Here is a 16672-nt window from a genome sequence, read left to right as displayed (position 1 = left end):
CTATTTCCAAAAGGGAATAAAACCTAGCAGCTGTGCTTGTGATAGGAAAAGTGAGAACCTTTTAGCTCATCACCAGGAAGGGAGTAGAGGGAGGGCAAGGTCCCGGTGGTGGGAGTGGGAGGGGAGAGAGGATGGCAAAGGCAGGAAGAAGAGAAGAGAGAGAGGGGAAAGGGTGAGAGGAGAGACCATGGGCTAGGAAGAAAAAGAGGAGATGAGAAAAAGGAAGTGGGCCTAACAGAAGTGCCTCTGTCCACTCAGTAGATGGGAGGAAGGCTCAGAGCCTTCAGTGTTGCAACAGCATCCTGTCAGTTTTTCTTTGGAATCATTGTGCAAGGAAAAGGAATGCACAGGGACATCCTTACTGACTTCTAAATACCATGGAGAAATCACAAAATTAAAAGTCCTTAAGAATGAGTTTGTAGGAATTGTGCTTCCCCCACTTCTTTCCCTGTGTAGCACACACAGCGCTTGGGACCTTGGGCATCTCTCCTCGGGGCCTCTGTCTCCCCAGCCTCCTCCCCAGCCACCTGGGGCATCAGCATCAGATCAGTGCTGGTTTCTTTCTCCATCGTTCATTTTCCAGAAGGAAGGTCCACAATAGTCTCCAGCTCTTGTGTTCAATACCAGGCCAGTCACCCTGAGGAAAAGAAAATAGAGTCAAAGGTCAGCCTAAGCCTTGGAGCTTATGGCGTTGTTAGAAAGGGGACCGTGGGTGATGCTCGCAGCCCGTGTCCACGCCTGACGCTGCAAGGGGTGCTCGGTTCCAGGCTAGTGGCTGAAAGTCAGCAGTGGTAGCAGCCACCGCGTTTATCTTCAGTGCAGTTCTAATGAGATCACTTGTCTTTACAAAACCAGTGTGGTGGTCTCAACACTCCCCCTCGCCCCCATGACTGGACAGTGAGGAATCTGCAAAGACGATTGGATGCACCAGCATGAAACCCTTAGGTTTTGAGAAGGAAGCCTCGGGCCCCTCCTTCAACCTTCAGATTGGTCAGTACAGCCACAGTGGTTTTCCTGGTTCAAATTAAATTAAGAAATCAGGAAAGCCAGGGGTCCTAGGGTTTTCTTTTGATGAAGATTTCTCGGAACCTAAAGAACAGAAACCATGAGGTCCTGTTGTTTTCACCTTAAACAGGCACAGAGTTGATAATGGAATCCTGGGTTAGAGAAACCTTGTCATTCTATTTTCATAATTCTTCATTTTCCTTCCATGAAAGGCAACAAGATGTGAGTCTGCCAGAGGGCCATTATGCAATATTTGCAGATATTTGAGTCTTACAGACAGAGGAGAAAATGTTACATTTGCAGCTAAATAATTACTTTTTAAAAGAAAGAAAAAGTGTTTTCAGTAACATGTTTCATTCTATTTACAAAAATCCATCTTTAAACTTCCCAGTCAGAGGTAAGAAGCAGATGCTCAACCCATGGCTTTCCACACAGTATGGACTTTTTCTTTTAGTGTATCTGGAAGTCTCATGAGTTGGGGTAAGGTGATTCAGCTTGTACAGCATAGCCTTTCGTCATCCTCACACAGAGTCTGCCTCTCTGTATCCGTATGGATCCCCTTCTGGCCATGGGGGAGGCCGCAGGGGTTGTCTACCTCCTTGTGGGTTTCATGACCTCCTGATGTCATCATGAAATCCGCCCATTCTGTGTTGCTATTTCTGCATTTTTCTGTCTGCCCCACTGAAGCTCATTCTTCCAGCTGTGCCCGAGGTTGCTGGTCACAGATCTCCAGACTTTCTCTGTACTGTGTGGGGATGGCCCTGTGTCCCGACTCCCATGTAGCCTAGTTGCTAAACCTGAGTCTAGGGGAGCTCTGGCCACAGCCCCCTTTCACACACACATACACACACACACACACACACACACTCTCTCTCTCTCTCTCTTACACACCTTAGAGAGCCATGCTCCCTCTTCTCCCTACTCCCCCACCCCCCCCCACACACACTGGGAACACTGCTCAAAGTTTCGTTAGGATGGTAGAATGATGAGAAGTAACGGTGCAGTGTGTAGGATGGAGGTGGGTGGGTTGGGGAGAAATTGACAGGGATGGGAAGCTGTCTTCTTAGCCAGGTGAGGCCTGGCTAAGAATTACAGCAGAAACGGAACGATGAAAATTTGGAGACATTTTGAGGAATAGCTTCCTAGGATTGGGTTCCTGCATGTAGAAAAACAAAATCAAGAATCAAAGCTAGGGTCATAGTTTTGAATCTGGGCAGCTAGAAATACATCATTGCCTCTGGCAGGAGTAGAAAAGTTGGATATTGGGGTTCATTAGCAGGAAAGCTTTGGCGTACTGGTTGTGAGATGAAGGCAGTGTCTCCCAGGAGAGCTAAGCAGGTGTGTCCAGGGTGCCAGGTGCTCCGGGAAGTGCTGCCTCGTTGTGGAGGAGAGGACCTTCTGTGAGCCCTTTGGTCATGGTCATTGGCATGTCACTGCCAGTGTGATCCACTGAGATGACCTACATGTGGGTGAGATCTGAAGCGCTTTTTAATTTTTTTTTTGGTTAAACTTTTTATTTTGAGATAATTGATAATTGTAGATTCACATATAATTGTTAGAAATAATACATAGAGATCCTGTGTAATCTTCACCCAGTTTTCTCCAAACGTAACATCGTGTAATACTGTACTACAATATCTCAAATCAGGAGATTGATATTTTGGTACAGTCAAAAGACAGAATATATCCATTACCAGCAGGAGCCCTAATATCACTTCCCTCCTATTCCCACCCCCACCTACATCCCTGGCAACCATTCATCTGTTCTTCATTTCTACACTTTTGTGATTTCAAGAGTGTTATATAAATGGTAGTGTGCACAGCATGTAACCTTTTGGAGCTGGCTTTTTTTTCACTCAGCAGAATTATCTGAAGATTCACTGAAGTGCTTTTTGAGTTACATAATATAAAATAGGATCCTAGCCTTGAAGAGATGGCAAAGTCTTGTTCAAGGTGTTCCTGACATTCACCAGCCACATTCCTGATACTCCGGCAGAGAGAGTGCCATTTCCCCCCAAGAGCCATTAATAGACACTGGAATTGAGGGAAAGCCTTCCTTATTGGGACCCACCTCGGCCTCTCTGTAATTAACCAAACGCTGTGCACTGCTTTCTTGAACAACACACACTCACTTCCCCATGATGCTCTTTGAGTTTTTAAAGGCAGTTATCATGCCACCCTGTCCAAACTAAACTCGGTGGTTTCCACAGATAGTCCTTGGGGATGTAGTTTGCAAATCCTCATCATATGGGTTACTAATTTTTCTGTCTACCCAGTACAAAGAATAGTAATATGGTAGGCTCCTGGGATACGATGTCACCCTTCTACAAATCTTACCTCTGATTTCAGCAGCAGCCCTGGGTGCTGGCCCAAATCAAACTGGTAGTTCACTATACCTCCCAGGTTTGTTTTTTTTTTCCCCACTCATCCATGTTTGCCAGTTTCTTCCATTCTGCATCTCTGTGATCGTTTTACACCTAAGTGCAGAACTGCATTTTTTCCCATTGATTTCAGGCCAGAGTTTCAGCCTCAATATACTTTTGAACTTTGCCCATTCATCACATTAACTCTTAATCTTAGTTTTATTTAACGTAAATTGAATAAGCAGAGTTTCTGTGTCATTGGCCAAAATGTCGACAGAGGCAAGGAATGTGTAAGGCAGTGCAGCCTACAGGTCAGCACTGATCAGTTAGGGCACTGGGGCCATTTTAGTGCAATTAGTGGGAAGGCATCTAACTCTATGATCATCCAGCCTCGTTTCTTCATTGAGTTTACAAGGTAAACTGGTGGTAAGGGTAAGAGCTTTAGGGTCAGACAACCTGTGTGATCCTTTGGGTAGATTATTATTTTTTTCTATAAAATGGAGATAATAATCTATAAAATGAGGATAATAATAATGAAGAATATGTAAAACACTGAGCATTGTACCTGCACCTAAGTGCTCAGTGTTGTGAGTTAAAAACTCTTTTTCACTTGTCTACCACCTCCTGTTTAAAAAAAAAAAGAGATGCACTCAGCTTGCCAGGACCTGTTCACCTGGAAACTGCTGGTCCCGGCTGTTTCCCTCTCTTTTCTAAGTGCTCATGACACATTCGTCCAAAATATGTCTTGCATGGGTAAAACTTCTATTCACTCTTTTGTCTTCTATGTTTCATTTGGGCAGTTTCTACTGACTTATCATGAAGGAAACTGATTCTGTGCTCCTCTGTGTTGAGTCTTCCTGATGAACTTCTGAACACATTCTTCATCTCCTTTAATGCTTATTTCCAGCATTTCCATTTGAGTCTTTCTTCTAGTTTCTCTCTGCTGAAATGTATCATCTGCTTATGCAAGTTGTGTACCTTTTCCACTAGCTTTTAACATCTTAATCATTATGAATTTTATAGTTCCAGTATTGAGTCAAGTCTAAGTCTGGTTCGGTTGATGGCTTCATTTCTTGATAGCAGGGGTGGGGAGTTGGAGCTTTCCTGCTTTTTTGTACGTCTTGTAATTTTTGGTTGAAAGCTTGGTATCATGTATAGGACAGTATAGACTGCGGTAGGTAGTATTTATGCCTATAAATGGGCAAGTCTCTAACGCTAGGCTATTTGAGAGGTTGTCAGTCTGCTCTCGAGGGGAGCAGGGTTTGGGTTTTGCTGTTGCTCTGGTATGTTCCTGCACCACCAGTTTTCAAGTTCCTTAAGGTATTATCTTGTGCTTGAGGTGAGAACTGGTTTGCCAAAGGGTTTTTCTCAAAGTTCCTTTTTTCACTGTCAGCTTGAGACCTTTTTTATGCGTCTGAGCCTCAGAGGGGGTCTCTCTCCATGCTCCTGTCCCTCTGCTAGCGACAAGCACCAGTGACACTTCCTGGACCGGACTTTCTCCATCATCTTTGTTTTCGACGTTGGTCTTCAGAAGGGTCAGTGTGCCTGGGTCTTGGTGGCGGGGTGCGGGGGTGGGGGGACTACCTCAGTGATCCTGTACCTCCCTCGGTAGTAGGGGACCTCTAAAGTTCTGTGCTGAGGATGGTTTCCTGCTCCTGCCGCAGCAGCAGAGAGTCTTATTCTTCTCCCTTCTCCTACGCCCCCTGTGCGTCAGGGGCAACAAGATTTGCTGTCCTTCCCTGCGGCTTACGGCTTTTGTCTCATAGAGAAGGCTCAGGGTGTAGTTTCCTGCCTGTCCAGGTGGTGTGGTAGCTGCTCCCCTCCTCCTGTGGGGTGGCTGCTGTCGTTCTCGTTATCTGCTTGTGCATCCCCCAGCCTGCACCACGGGGAGACTTTCTTAGGTCTCCATCCTTGCCCGATCTTCCTCGTGGTGCCGTGGAGGTCATTGGACAGCGGCTGTGAGTGGATGCTGAATCCCTCTGTGTCTGTAGCTCCCAGGGGTACCATACTCTCATGATAGTCTATCCTTGGCCATTTGCTGCAACTATGATCTGAGTTTGACTTGCTTCTCAGTATGGTGGCTCCGTCTTCCTACTCTGCTCTACTTATATGGGCCATTGCTGTGTCCCACCTTTTCTTGGTGGAAGGAAAACTGTTCCTTTTTAGCTTTCATGCTATTTGGTTGCCCTGAAATCCCATCTCTCTAGTGGATTCAAGAAAAGTTGATTTTAATGATTATTTGGCCTTTTTTCTTGTTAGGTTTGGAGCAACACTCTTTGTAGCTTTCTGAGTAGGAGCCAGAGGTTCAATTTTGTATATTTAAAAACACGATAAATAAAATACCATGAGATCTACTCAGGCAATGAATTCTATCAGATTTTTATGTTTAATCTTTCCAAATTACTTGAATTAATATGTATTTTATTAATAGAAAATTGGATTAAAACTAATTTCATGATGCAGTTAATGATAACAGATTGAAGAAAAATAGCTAAAGTTTATTGGTGTAATATGAAATCTTGATATTAAAAAATAACCTTTAAAAACTTTTACTGATTTTTTTATGATAATAAGAGTAATATATTCTCTTTGTATAAGACTTTAGAAATACAAAAAAAAAAAGTAAAAATCACCTGAAATGCTACTATATAGATATAAAGATTGTTAACTTTGTACATTTCTTTCTACTCTTTTTCTTTGAAATGTTCTTACGTAGTTAACTCTAAATATATTATAAGCATTTTCCTGTATTATTATGGCATTTCAAAACATAACATTTAATGCCTATGTAATATTTAATCATACAAGTGTACTATAATTTATTTGATTTTTCTCATATTGTAAAATCAAATTGTTTCTAATTATGCACTATAGAGCTTCTTTGTGTCTTCATGAAAACACATTTAGTGAATGAGGTTGTATTTCAGTTTTTTCCATGTTTATCAATATTTCATTAGGTAAGATTTTTTAAATTCCACAAGTTGTAATGGCAGGTTCAAGTAATATGTGTATCAGAGATATTATGGGTGCAAAGAGCCAGCCTCCCCTTTATAACTATTGCTCTTTTGCTGGTTATTTGGCTCCATACACCCAGAAAACTAATTCTCACTGATTTGATCTCTTGGATGCCCCCATATGCAGATAATCTCAGTGGAAGGGGAAAAAAAGGAAGTTTTACTAGTCATTGTTTGGGAAGAGGGAGAGGCCAGAGGTTCAAGCCAGACCTTAAACGAGCCAGCAGGTTGAGGGGACCCCGTGGTCCAGGATGAGTCTCCAGCCACAAAGCTGGAACAGCAGCTTCTTCAATCCACTCTGAGATGATCTACTTCAGGGAGCCGATATGTGGAAGGAACCACAGCTCTCCAGAGGCTTATCGATAAACCAGAACGGCAGCTTACTGTTTTACACAGACAAGTTCCCCTGTGAACGTAAATGGGAGACACAGGAGCAGGGGTGGGATTTTGACTCTTCTGCCCTTTTAGGACATGTGGCCAAGGACTAGCAGCTGTGTTCTAGCTGCTGGAGAGAGTAAGAATGGGTGGTTCTAATATGGAAGACATCTGGGGTGACGTAAAAACCCCACGGTAGCCGATGTGCCGTTCCTTAGGAAGAGATGTTCTTAGAGAGTTGGGTGGACAGGAGGACTGGGAGAAGCATAGGCTTCCTGGAGCCGCCCTGGGAATAGCCCTACAAGCTCAGGTCTGCCTTTGCCAGCACCGCTCACCCGCATCCCCGCAGCCTCTCTCCACCTGCCAGCACTCACCTGCCCACCTTCTCCACCCATCCAAGGAGATGTGAGCTGACGGCCGAATTCTTGCCAGTAGCACATTCACCATTCCTGAGGTTTGCTTGTTGTCCACTGTCATGTTTCCAGAGCTAGCTATTTATATAAGAAAGTTCTTTAACTTTGATTATTCCTTGGAGAAGGATATATGTCACATTTCCCCAATGCTTATGTTTTTGCACCAGAGGGAAAGATGGGGTTCCCTATAGTATGGTAGAAAGAATCAGATAGGCCTGGTTTTTCTTTGACTTCCTCCAGAAATTAGCTGCGTGACAAGTCACATAGCCTCCTAGACCAGGAGATTTTGCATCTGAAGGTGGAGATATCACTCATGGGAAAAGTCCCCACCCTGGTTGATTCCCCCCTTCATCAGATACTATCAAGGTGTTCCTTCAGGCAGTATTTCAGTGCAGGGTTTCCGGTAGTGCTTAGTTAACAACAGTGGATTTATGTTACCTGTTACCAACTAACTCTTCATAGTTACACTGAGTCTCCTAAGGGAAAGTTAGCACAGTGAATGCTTTCTGGTCTTGTCCACTTTTAGTCATTATTCTTTAAGAAACCTCCAGCTAAACCCCAGAATTTTATCTCAATAGAACATGTTCATTTGTAGCATTATTTACTATTTTGACATTTATTTGAATTATTTTTGAACAGTCTTCTGTATTTTACATTCTGTAAGATTTCCTACCACTGACTAGTAAAAACTTAAGGGGTTACCAGCCTCACACTTGGCTACTCCGTTAATCACCAAGTTGGTTCCCTTTCTGCACATTGCACTGGGTCATAAACAGGTCGGCCATCAGGGTTTGAGGCAGGTGACTTCCTGTCCTGGCAGAGGTGCCAACCTTAGTGTGTTCACCCCTCCCTCAAGAAACCTGAAAGCCACAGCTCAGAATTCTGGACTCAGGGAATATATTTGGGCCCATACTTTATTTCTGATAAGATCCACCTCATTTTGCAGACAACATCACAGAAGGGGAAAGATTTGGAGTCCAAGGTATCTGTTTGATAACCAGTTACAAAAAGTTCCGGGCACATTCTGAGCTTTTCGCTTAGGAATTCTGAGCTTAAGTATATGTTTAAGAGAAGTTCTTAAAGATAAGTATCTTAAGTCACTTGAATTTTTTGTTGTTGTTAAAATATTTAGTATATTCTTAGTTCTGGTAAGCTTGTAAACAAAGTGGCAAAGCTTTGTGGATCCAGTTAACCTTACAATTTCTAATTCAGTTTTAATAACCAGCATCCCCTTCTATAACATATTTATCCTTTTTTAGTGGAAAATGAAAATAGAATGAAGCATGTCTTTCTAACCCCCTTTGTAATTTAAATCCTGAGGTTTGGAAATTGTTTTCTTTTTATGGTTGCTGAATTTTAGAAGAGGAGTAGGAATTTGGAGATTTCGGGGAATATTTATTTCTACCTAATAAACAGCATATTTGACCTGCTAAGTGTAGTTGTTGGTTTTCTCTAAGTACAATAAAACATGAAGGGAGTTCTGGCTTGCTTTTAAGTGCAGAATTATTGAGAAGCTGCCTTTTATTTCTTTTCCATACATCTGGTGGTTACATTTTATCCAAAACCTAGACACCCGGGTTCCACGCCCTCCCTGTGGGTTGACTCGGAAAATTAAAAAAAAACAAAAACAAAATCCAGCCAAGCACCGTGTGGACACCATCCTCCTACTCTCAGTCCCTGCCTCCCGACACGGAGGTGACGCGGGAGTCCCGAGTTGTTCGTGCAGTTGTTCATGGAAGCTCGGTCCCTGACTGAGGCTTGACCTGACAAGTGCTGCATCCCTGGGTCATCAGGCATCCTTGTTCCTCTGAAGCCTCATGGCCCCTATTTTACGCTGTGTAGGAGCAGAGAGCGAGAATGACAGCTGCAGCCAAGAGTAAGGCTCATACTTGTGAGAAGCACAGTTCAGTGCTGCCTGCATGTGCCTGTCCTTGTGCAAAGGGGTTGTCTCAGATTCCTGTCATATACTGTGATTTAGTTGCATGTTTTAAAGCAATATAAAGCATAATTTATTATAATGGACAGCGCTAAAATAGACTACAGTACTAGTTTTTCCTAGAATGTAATTATAGTTGACCTTTAAATTACACAGAGGTTAGGGACACAGACCCTCCTAGGAGTCAAAAATCCACGTATGAATTAGTCAGCTCTCCGTATTTGTGGTTCCTCTGTATCCATTGTTCTGCACCTGTGGATTCAACCAGCCATGGATCATGTAATACTGTAGTACTTACTTTTGAAAAAAATCTGCATATAAGTGGACCTGCGCAATTCAAAGGGTTATTCAAGGGTCAACTGTATATAAAAAGTAGGTAATGTGTAGCCCAAAGGCTGAATCTCGACCCCCAGTGTGTTTCCTCCAACCCTAAAAAAGAGGGCTTATTTGTGTTAGCAGGAACCCACAGGTTGTCACACGGCTCTTCTGTACCATGGAGGCCCCGAAGGGCGGCTGGATCAGCCCTGAGCCTGTCCAGCTGTCTCTTCTCCCCACTGCAAGGGCCCTGCTCTGGGAAGCGCTCTCTGTTCTCAGCAGCCTGGCTCGGAGGGCCCTTAACACGGTAATGCTCTCAGTTGTGTGGTATGGAGGTGTTCTGAGTCCTCTCTCCACAGCAGGATGACCATCTCCTTAAAGGCAGGGCTACAGCTTCCTGACTCCCTCAGGGAACCTCGCCGGTGCTGGGCATCTGGAAGGCACTCAAGACATTGAAAGAAGAAGCAGAGCCTCTTGGGATTCAGAGGAACTTTAAATGGGCTCAGCCAGTTCACCCCCATCCGGGTTCTGAATTCCTTCTGCAATAGCCTTAGCAAGGGCCACTCAGAACCTCTGGATGTGGGGAATCTACCACCCCAGCATCTGGTTGGTCTTAGAGCCACTGCTTCTGAGGCTGACTCCACGTTGCCGTGTTTAACTGTTTTGTGACCAGTTGCTTTGTCTTCCCAAGCGATTGATGCTCCACCGGAATGAGAATCTATTCTTACTGATTTTCCCTCAGTGCTAGATGGATAGGCCGGTGTTTGAGCCTGTGAGTCATTGCAATGAAACCCCTCATTAGAACATGAAGGAGCACCAGGCAGAGATGAAATGTCCTTGGAGTGTCACTGCCCTTTGAGAAGTTTTCAGTGTCTGAGCCACGCGGTGGAGTGTGTGCTGGCATCCGAGCCGCTTGTTCCCGCCCCCTCATTTGCGGTCCTTGCTCCTGCCGCCACAGTGGGCCTGCCTCTCCTTACCCATCACTGGCCTCTGGTTTGCCTCTTCTCAGCAGGTCGGGAAGCTCAGTGGCCGCTCCTGTTAGCATGTGTCTTAGGATAAGTGCTGTGGCACCAGGTGTGGATTTTTAAGAGCTTTGAGATGAGCAGCGTGTTTGGACTTGGAGGAATGGCTGTGTGGCCTCCACTGTGGCTATTCCAAGGTTTTGGAGGGTTTTGATAGCTTTCCAGGTTCTGGAGGGCATCAAATTAAGTGATTTCTGGAAAAATAAGGGTTTGATGTAGAAATCTTTTGAAGTCAGGTACTTTTATTACTTTCAAGTCTGTGCAGTAATGTTAGTGAGGTATTTATCAGGAGGAGTCCTGCTGGATGTATTTTGATGGTTAGTTGGGACATGCTTGCAATTAGTACCATTCATTTCCATAAAATTAACGTGCTGATGCTCTTTTTCTAAAGTAGTTTAACTGTCTAATATGTTTGTGATTACTTTCACATAGTAAGTCTTCCAAACATAAATAAATGTCCGCTTAGACTCAGTAGAAGCCAAATTTGTAGAAACCTAAAATCATGAATCAGAAGAGTTTAGGGATTTAAAAAAAATAAAATAACAGTGCCAAAAGATCTCTAAACAGAGCCTTTATTGCAAAGAAGATGACATGAATAGGCATGTTGAGACTAATAGAGAAAGAAGGCTCCCTGAGAAAACAGTCAGTGGTTTCTTACTTAGAGAGCCTCATATGGGAGAGTGGGTCCCTGGGACCATGCCGGCCAAGGCCCCGTGACCACAGAGATGCCCAGAAGGGGGTCCTGCTGAGACCAGCTGATGGGGGAGTGGGCTGGGCAGCAGCCAGGTTCTTTCCCACGAAGGCACTGAGGAGGCTTAAACCACATAATAATAGTGTACCCACTGAGGAGGGCGCCAAGCCTGGGCTTGCTGGGTTGTTTTATTTACTTGAAGAAATTTTTTTCAGCTCTCAACGTACAAAGATAGCACAGTTCATCATGCCATGCCTTCCCCTCCTGCCCCCAACCTTGTAGCTGCTGAGAAAAATACTCTGGAATTTAGTCTGTTCTCAGTCAGGGAGAGCAGAGAATGTGGGACTCAGGTTATGAAGTTGAAAACTTCTAAAGAGCTCAAAGCCCTCACAGGAACTCAGGTGCCACTGCGATAAGGATGTCGCCGTGAGGACAGAAGCCCAATACGCTGGTTGTCCTCCGTGAAGTTGTCGGGGCGTGGAGTCGGGGATACAAGGCTGGGTACACATACATTAGTGGTTGGGTGTGCAGAGCAAACCTCGGTGAAAAGGGCGCGCCGGCCTGCCCTTCGTGTGTAATACTGACCCAGTAGTTCCTCGGGGCAGACGCTGTTTCCTGTGTGTCAAATAAAGTAATATCTCCGCCACCAGGTAGCTTCTGCTCTAGTTGGGGGCAACAGAGGAACATCAGGTGAACAAACTTGTATGTAGCGATTTCAGTTCATGACAAAGGATGTGAAGAAAATAGAACAGGGTGATGTGAGTGACCAGGGGGCTCCTTTAGATGAAGTAGTCAGGAAGCCACTTCCCATGAGGGGAAATTTCTCAGACCTGGAGGATAAGGAAAGGCCAGTCCTGTGGTGACTGGTTAAGGAATAGCCAATGAGAAGACTGAGTCATGCACAAGCTTCAGTGTGTGAAAAGCGCACGGTCGCATGACTAAAGAAAGGTGGCTAATGGAAGCTCCCTGGGCAGAGGGAGAGTGACAGGAGATGAGGTCAGAGAGCTTGGCAGAGACGTAAAGCCCACAGGGGTGGATTCCACCCTGAATGTGACGCAGAGCGAATAGAGGGTTGAGAGTGCCCAGGTCACTCTGGCTGCAACGTGGAGAATGGACTTCATGGTGACAAGCCCAGAAGTACTTAGGAGGCTGTCATGGTGGACAGGGAGATGGAGATGTGCAGGGAGTCAGGGCAAGGACAGCCGCTGACAGCCCTGGACGATGGCGTCATCGTAGGATTGGGTGGGGAAGGGCAGGGTGACTCCCACTTGCACTCAGTGGTGGCGGGGCCTTGTCCTGAGGTGGGGGCTGTGGAAGGAACATGCTGGCAGTGGTCTGTGGGATGGAATGAGCATGCGTGCCAATCAGGAGTCCTCTTTGGGCCATATTGAATTTGAGGGCCTGTAAGCATTTGAGTGGCGATGTCGGGGGCCAGGCCTGGAGAGCACTGAGTCATAGATGGGACTTAAAACCAAGAGCCTGGATCAGCTCACCTAGAGAGAGCGCACGGCAAGGGACCGGGGGAGTAGTGAGCCCTGAGGCCTTCCCACACCTGGAGGTTGAGCTCCTCCTGGAGGAGGAGCCACCCAGGTAGGAGACTGTGGTCGGCCATGGCGAGAGGAAATTGTTTCTGGAGGGAGCCGTTGATCGTGTCACGTGCTGCTGAGGGTTGAGCCAAAGTGAGCACAGAAGAGTAAGCACTGACCAACGCGGAGGTCATCAGCAGCCTTGACAAGAGTAATGTGATCTGTGCGGTGGAGGTAGAAGCCCTGTCACATTGGATTGAGGAGTCCATGGGAAGTGAGGAAGGGGCGCCAGGGAGGGTGACAACTCTTTTGAAATGTTTTCCTATAACTTGGAGCTGGGAACCAGGGCACTGGCTGGAGAGAGATGTGGAATGTAGGAAAAGCCAGCTGGTTTACTAGGGAAGTAGGACAGAGGAGAAGGGGCAAGGGGTAGAGGGAGGTGCATGTATTTGGAGAAATGACTGTGGGTGGGTGGTGGTTTCACGCTGTTTCCCGCGGCGTGTGCAGGGCTCCAGTTCTCCCCTAGTGCGTACACGTGCCCCTAATAATTCGATGTGAGCTGATGCCTACGGGGGCACTGGGCCTTTCTGCGCTGCAGAGTGAGTGGAGAGCCTGGAGCCGATTCTCCATGGCCACGGGGGTGGGGCGAGGGGACGTGGGCTGATTGGCTGGTCCTTACCTGATCCGTTCATTCAGCGAGCAAACATGGCTGAGCCCATTCTGTGCCAGGTGTAGTTCCAGGCCCTTCAGACACGATGCAGATCAGCCCCTGTCCCCTAGAAAGTGCTTTCTGCCGGTGGGGGGCGGGGCACTGCCCAACCACCTGCTGCGGGTGGGAGGAGCAGTCCCAAGGCAGGTTTGCTGTTTCTCAGAAGCAAGATTTGAACCCATTTCCAGGAGGAACTTGGTGTGTGAGTTCCCTGAGAAGGAGGTTCTTGGAAGGAAGTGGGGTGCAGGAAAGGAGACTGGGTGGAGGTAGCAGCTGCAGCACCTGCAGGAGCGGGCAGGGAGCTGAGCTGGAGCCCCCAGGCTGCCACAGTCCCCCAGCTGCTGAGCTGAGTTAGGGATCTGCGGTAGCATCAGCTGGGAGGTTGGGGAATTTCTCTGGGTGGGTGACCCTCGGCCCGCGTGAAGGAGGGGCCCTGGGCTCCGTGGGGCTCCTCGTGCGTGCAGTGCTCTGGGCCCAGGACTGTGGGGTGAGGCCCCAGGCAGACCTCTCTGCAGTTTTAAGTGCAGGACTTGGTTCAGGTGACCTATTGTGACCCTGGACAAGTCATTTAACCTGCTGTGCCTGCTTCCTCGCCAGAAAAATGAGAATCGATTGTTCTACTTCAGAATGATCTAGTCTGGATAAAATGAAGTAACCAACCCAGCAGCTGTTACCTCGTCTGTTGAGAGACCATTGGTGTGAGCTCTGGGGCCAAAGGCCTTGTGTTCAAATTCTGGTTCTATTTCTAGCTGTGCAATCTTGGGCAGGGGCCTCTGTGCCCTCAAGTTTCCTAACCTGTGCAATGGAGACTATACTAACGCCTGCCTTCTGAGGCGTCCAGTGAAGGAATCTGTGTAATTGCTGAGAAGAGGGGCTGGGTGCCAGCTGCTGTTAGGACGAAGCTTTCAGGCATCCCCGCCGTGTCTGCAGCTACACGATGGTTGTGTCTTTTCTCTGCAGTTCCGCCTGGTGGTGAAGACGGCCCTGAAGCTGCTGCTGGTGTTTGTGGAGTACTCGGAGTCCAATGCACCTCTTCTGATTCAGGCCGTCTCTGCTGTCGACACAAAAAGGGGTGAGTGGTCCCTGCCCACTACGTCATCGAAGTAGAAGCGCCTAATGAAAGAAGGCTTCCACTTTTTACGTGTTCAAAACAGAATTAAGAATGAACAGAATTCCCTTTGTGTGGACTTCCCACCGCAGGAAACGTATATTTTAGGATAGTTAAGTGTACAAAGATTAGGTTAGGGAGGGAACAGTGAAAGAAAAGCACTGCTGGGCTAACCCATAAAGCTAACCCAGCTTATCTTTATGCTGTCTTCAGCCTCCGCGACTGAACACACAGAACCAGTTCCTTATCCTCTTTTCCCATCCTGTTGGGATCACTCTGACTCCTTCCTCTCTTCCCCTCACACCTGCTTGGTTGGCTCTGACCCCTAGATGTTCCTTGAATGTTCTCGCTTCCCGACATCCCACACCCTCACCATCTCACCTGGCATCCCTTGCTTCCTTGAATGTTCTCCCTTCCCTGGCATGCCCACCCTCCCCTCTGCTATTGGAGGATTCTTCTGAAGCACAAATTTGGCCACATCGTTTTCCATCTAAAACCCGCCAGTGGCTTCCCGGTGCCCACAGGATTAGGACCTGACGCCTCGCCATCTAGCCCCTGTCCACCCGTCACCTCCGCCTCCTACCCGGCTTGCAGCACACCCTCCCTATCTTGGATCAGATGGGCGTACGCTCTCAAAGCCCTCACGCGTCCCTATTCTCCGCTGTGCTCTTGTCACTGCCCATCTCCCATGAATGTGTGCCCTGCTCAAGGGCAGGGTGGCTGTCTCTTCTTGGTGTCCCAGCACCTGGCTGGCCCACAGCAGGCAGGCCTGCTGTACACACTTGATGACGAATGAGCTTTGGATTCGATTTACTGTAAAGCAGGCCGTGGCTCCTATAATACTGTGAAGCCTGAAGCTAAAATGGGGTGTTTTGTTTTGTTTTGTTCTTTTAAAAATATTTTGGTTTTGTTCCTCAGTAGGACATTTTTATTAATATTATCATCCCCACAAAGACTCTAACAAGAACAAAAACTTGATAACATTATTTTTTTTCTTTTTATAACAGTAACACTCTGTAGAAAATTTGGAAAAAACAATGTAAAGGAGACCGTAAAAAATCACCTCTAATCTCACCAGAGAGAGTTGTTGTTAACATGTTGGTGTATGGTTTTGTGTATGTGTGTGTGTGTGTGTGTGTGTGTCTGCATGTGCACACACACGTTTATGAACAAGTCAGCCGAGGGACAACCGTCAAAAAGGAACGAGAGGCCTAAATAGTCCTCTTTGATTCAAACCACTTGTGTCTCTGACTTAGCATTGCTCAGAGAGCCACATCCAGCGCTGAATCCAAAGATGAAAGAAAGCAGCTCACTAGTTGCTTTGAAAGTTTGAATATAAGTTAATGAAAGCCATCCAGGACCGTGAGCTGGGCTCCCGCACTTTCCCCACAAACACGCAGGCAGACCTCAGTCCCCAGCTCGGTGGATTGCAGGCTGGAAGGGACTCCAGGCCTGTGTGTAGGTGTATCACAGAGGCAGTCCCTAGTGTGTGGTCGGGGGCTGTGAGTCTGGAAAGTGGATCCCAGACAGGGGCAGGTTTCTTTCTGCCACAGCCTGTTGCCATCTGAAGCACGAGCATGAAGACCCTCATGGCCTCAGGAGCAGATCAATGGCACTCCCTGAGAATCCTAATGAAGGCTGTCAATGGCTCAGAAGCCAGGCCGGGCTTTCCCAGGGCCAGTCAATGAGGCCTAAGGCCAAGGTGGGTATTTGTGGAGAGAGTGAGGCCAGTCCTTTCATCTGTCCTTGGAAGATTCATACTCCATCCTCCAACTCTGGGGGTTGCTTTAGGACAATTAGCGGACTCTTCATTTTCCTGTCCTAAATTTCAGGTAACCCATGGGCCCTTGTCATGGGCGCCATGTTAGAGGGGACAACCTTCTTGTGACCTTCCTTCCTCGGACTGCACATTTCACGGAGGGCATGTTGTGGACGTAGAGGAGTGATCCCGAGGGCACCCTGCCCCCAAGACTCTACCTGCAGGCCCAGTCAGAGGCTGTCAGCTCTACTCTCTCCCCCAAGACAAAACAATGGCCATCTTTCCCCAATTTGTAAAAATATAAAATCAAAACAGCCAAGGGGTTGTTTCTTCAACGTCACGATTTTTGCCTGTAAAATTTCTTAAGCTTCTGGCAAGTGCTGTCACCTGTCTGCTACTGAGCACTAGTGGCTGAGAACAGAAAGGAACAACACTA

At 46.8% G+C, this 16672-nt stretch overlaps 1 protein-coding gene across 1 annotated transcript in view; it reads left to right on the top strand.

Moving 5' to 3' along the window:
• Nucleotides 1-16672, top strand: part of LOC307196710 (FH1/FH2 domain-containing protein 3-like) — a 107679-nt gene that overhangs the window by 75275 nt on the left and 15732 nt on the right. Inside the window, exon 4 of the mRNA XM_079941934.1 lies at nt 14330-14441. Within this exon, the coding sequence (XP_079798060.1) occupies nt 14330-14441 (112 nt within the window). The remainder of the gene's footprint in view (nt 1-14329; nt 14442-16672) is intronic.

Source organism: Stenella coeruleoalba, assembly GCF_951394435.1.
Source record: "Stenella coeruleoalba genome assembly, chromosome: 14".
Lineage (NCBI taxonomy): Eukaryota > Metazoa > Chordata > Mammalia > Artiodactyla > Delphinidae > Stenella > Stenella coeruleoalba.
This window is presented reverse-complemented; position numbering and strand designations above follow the sequence as displayed.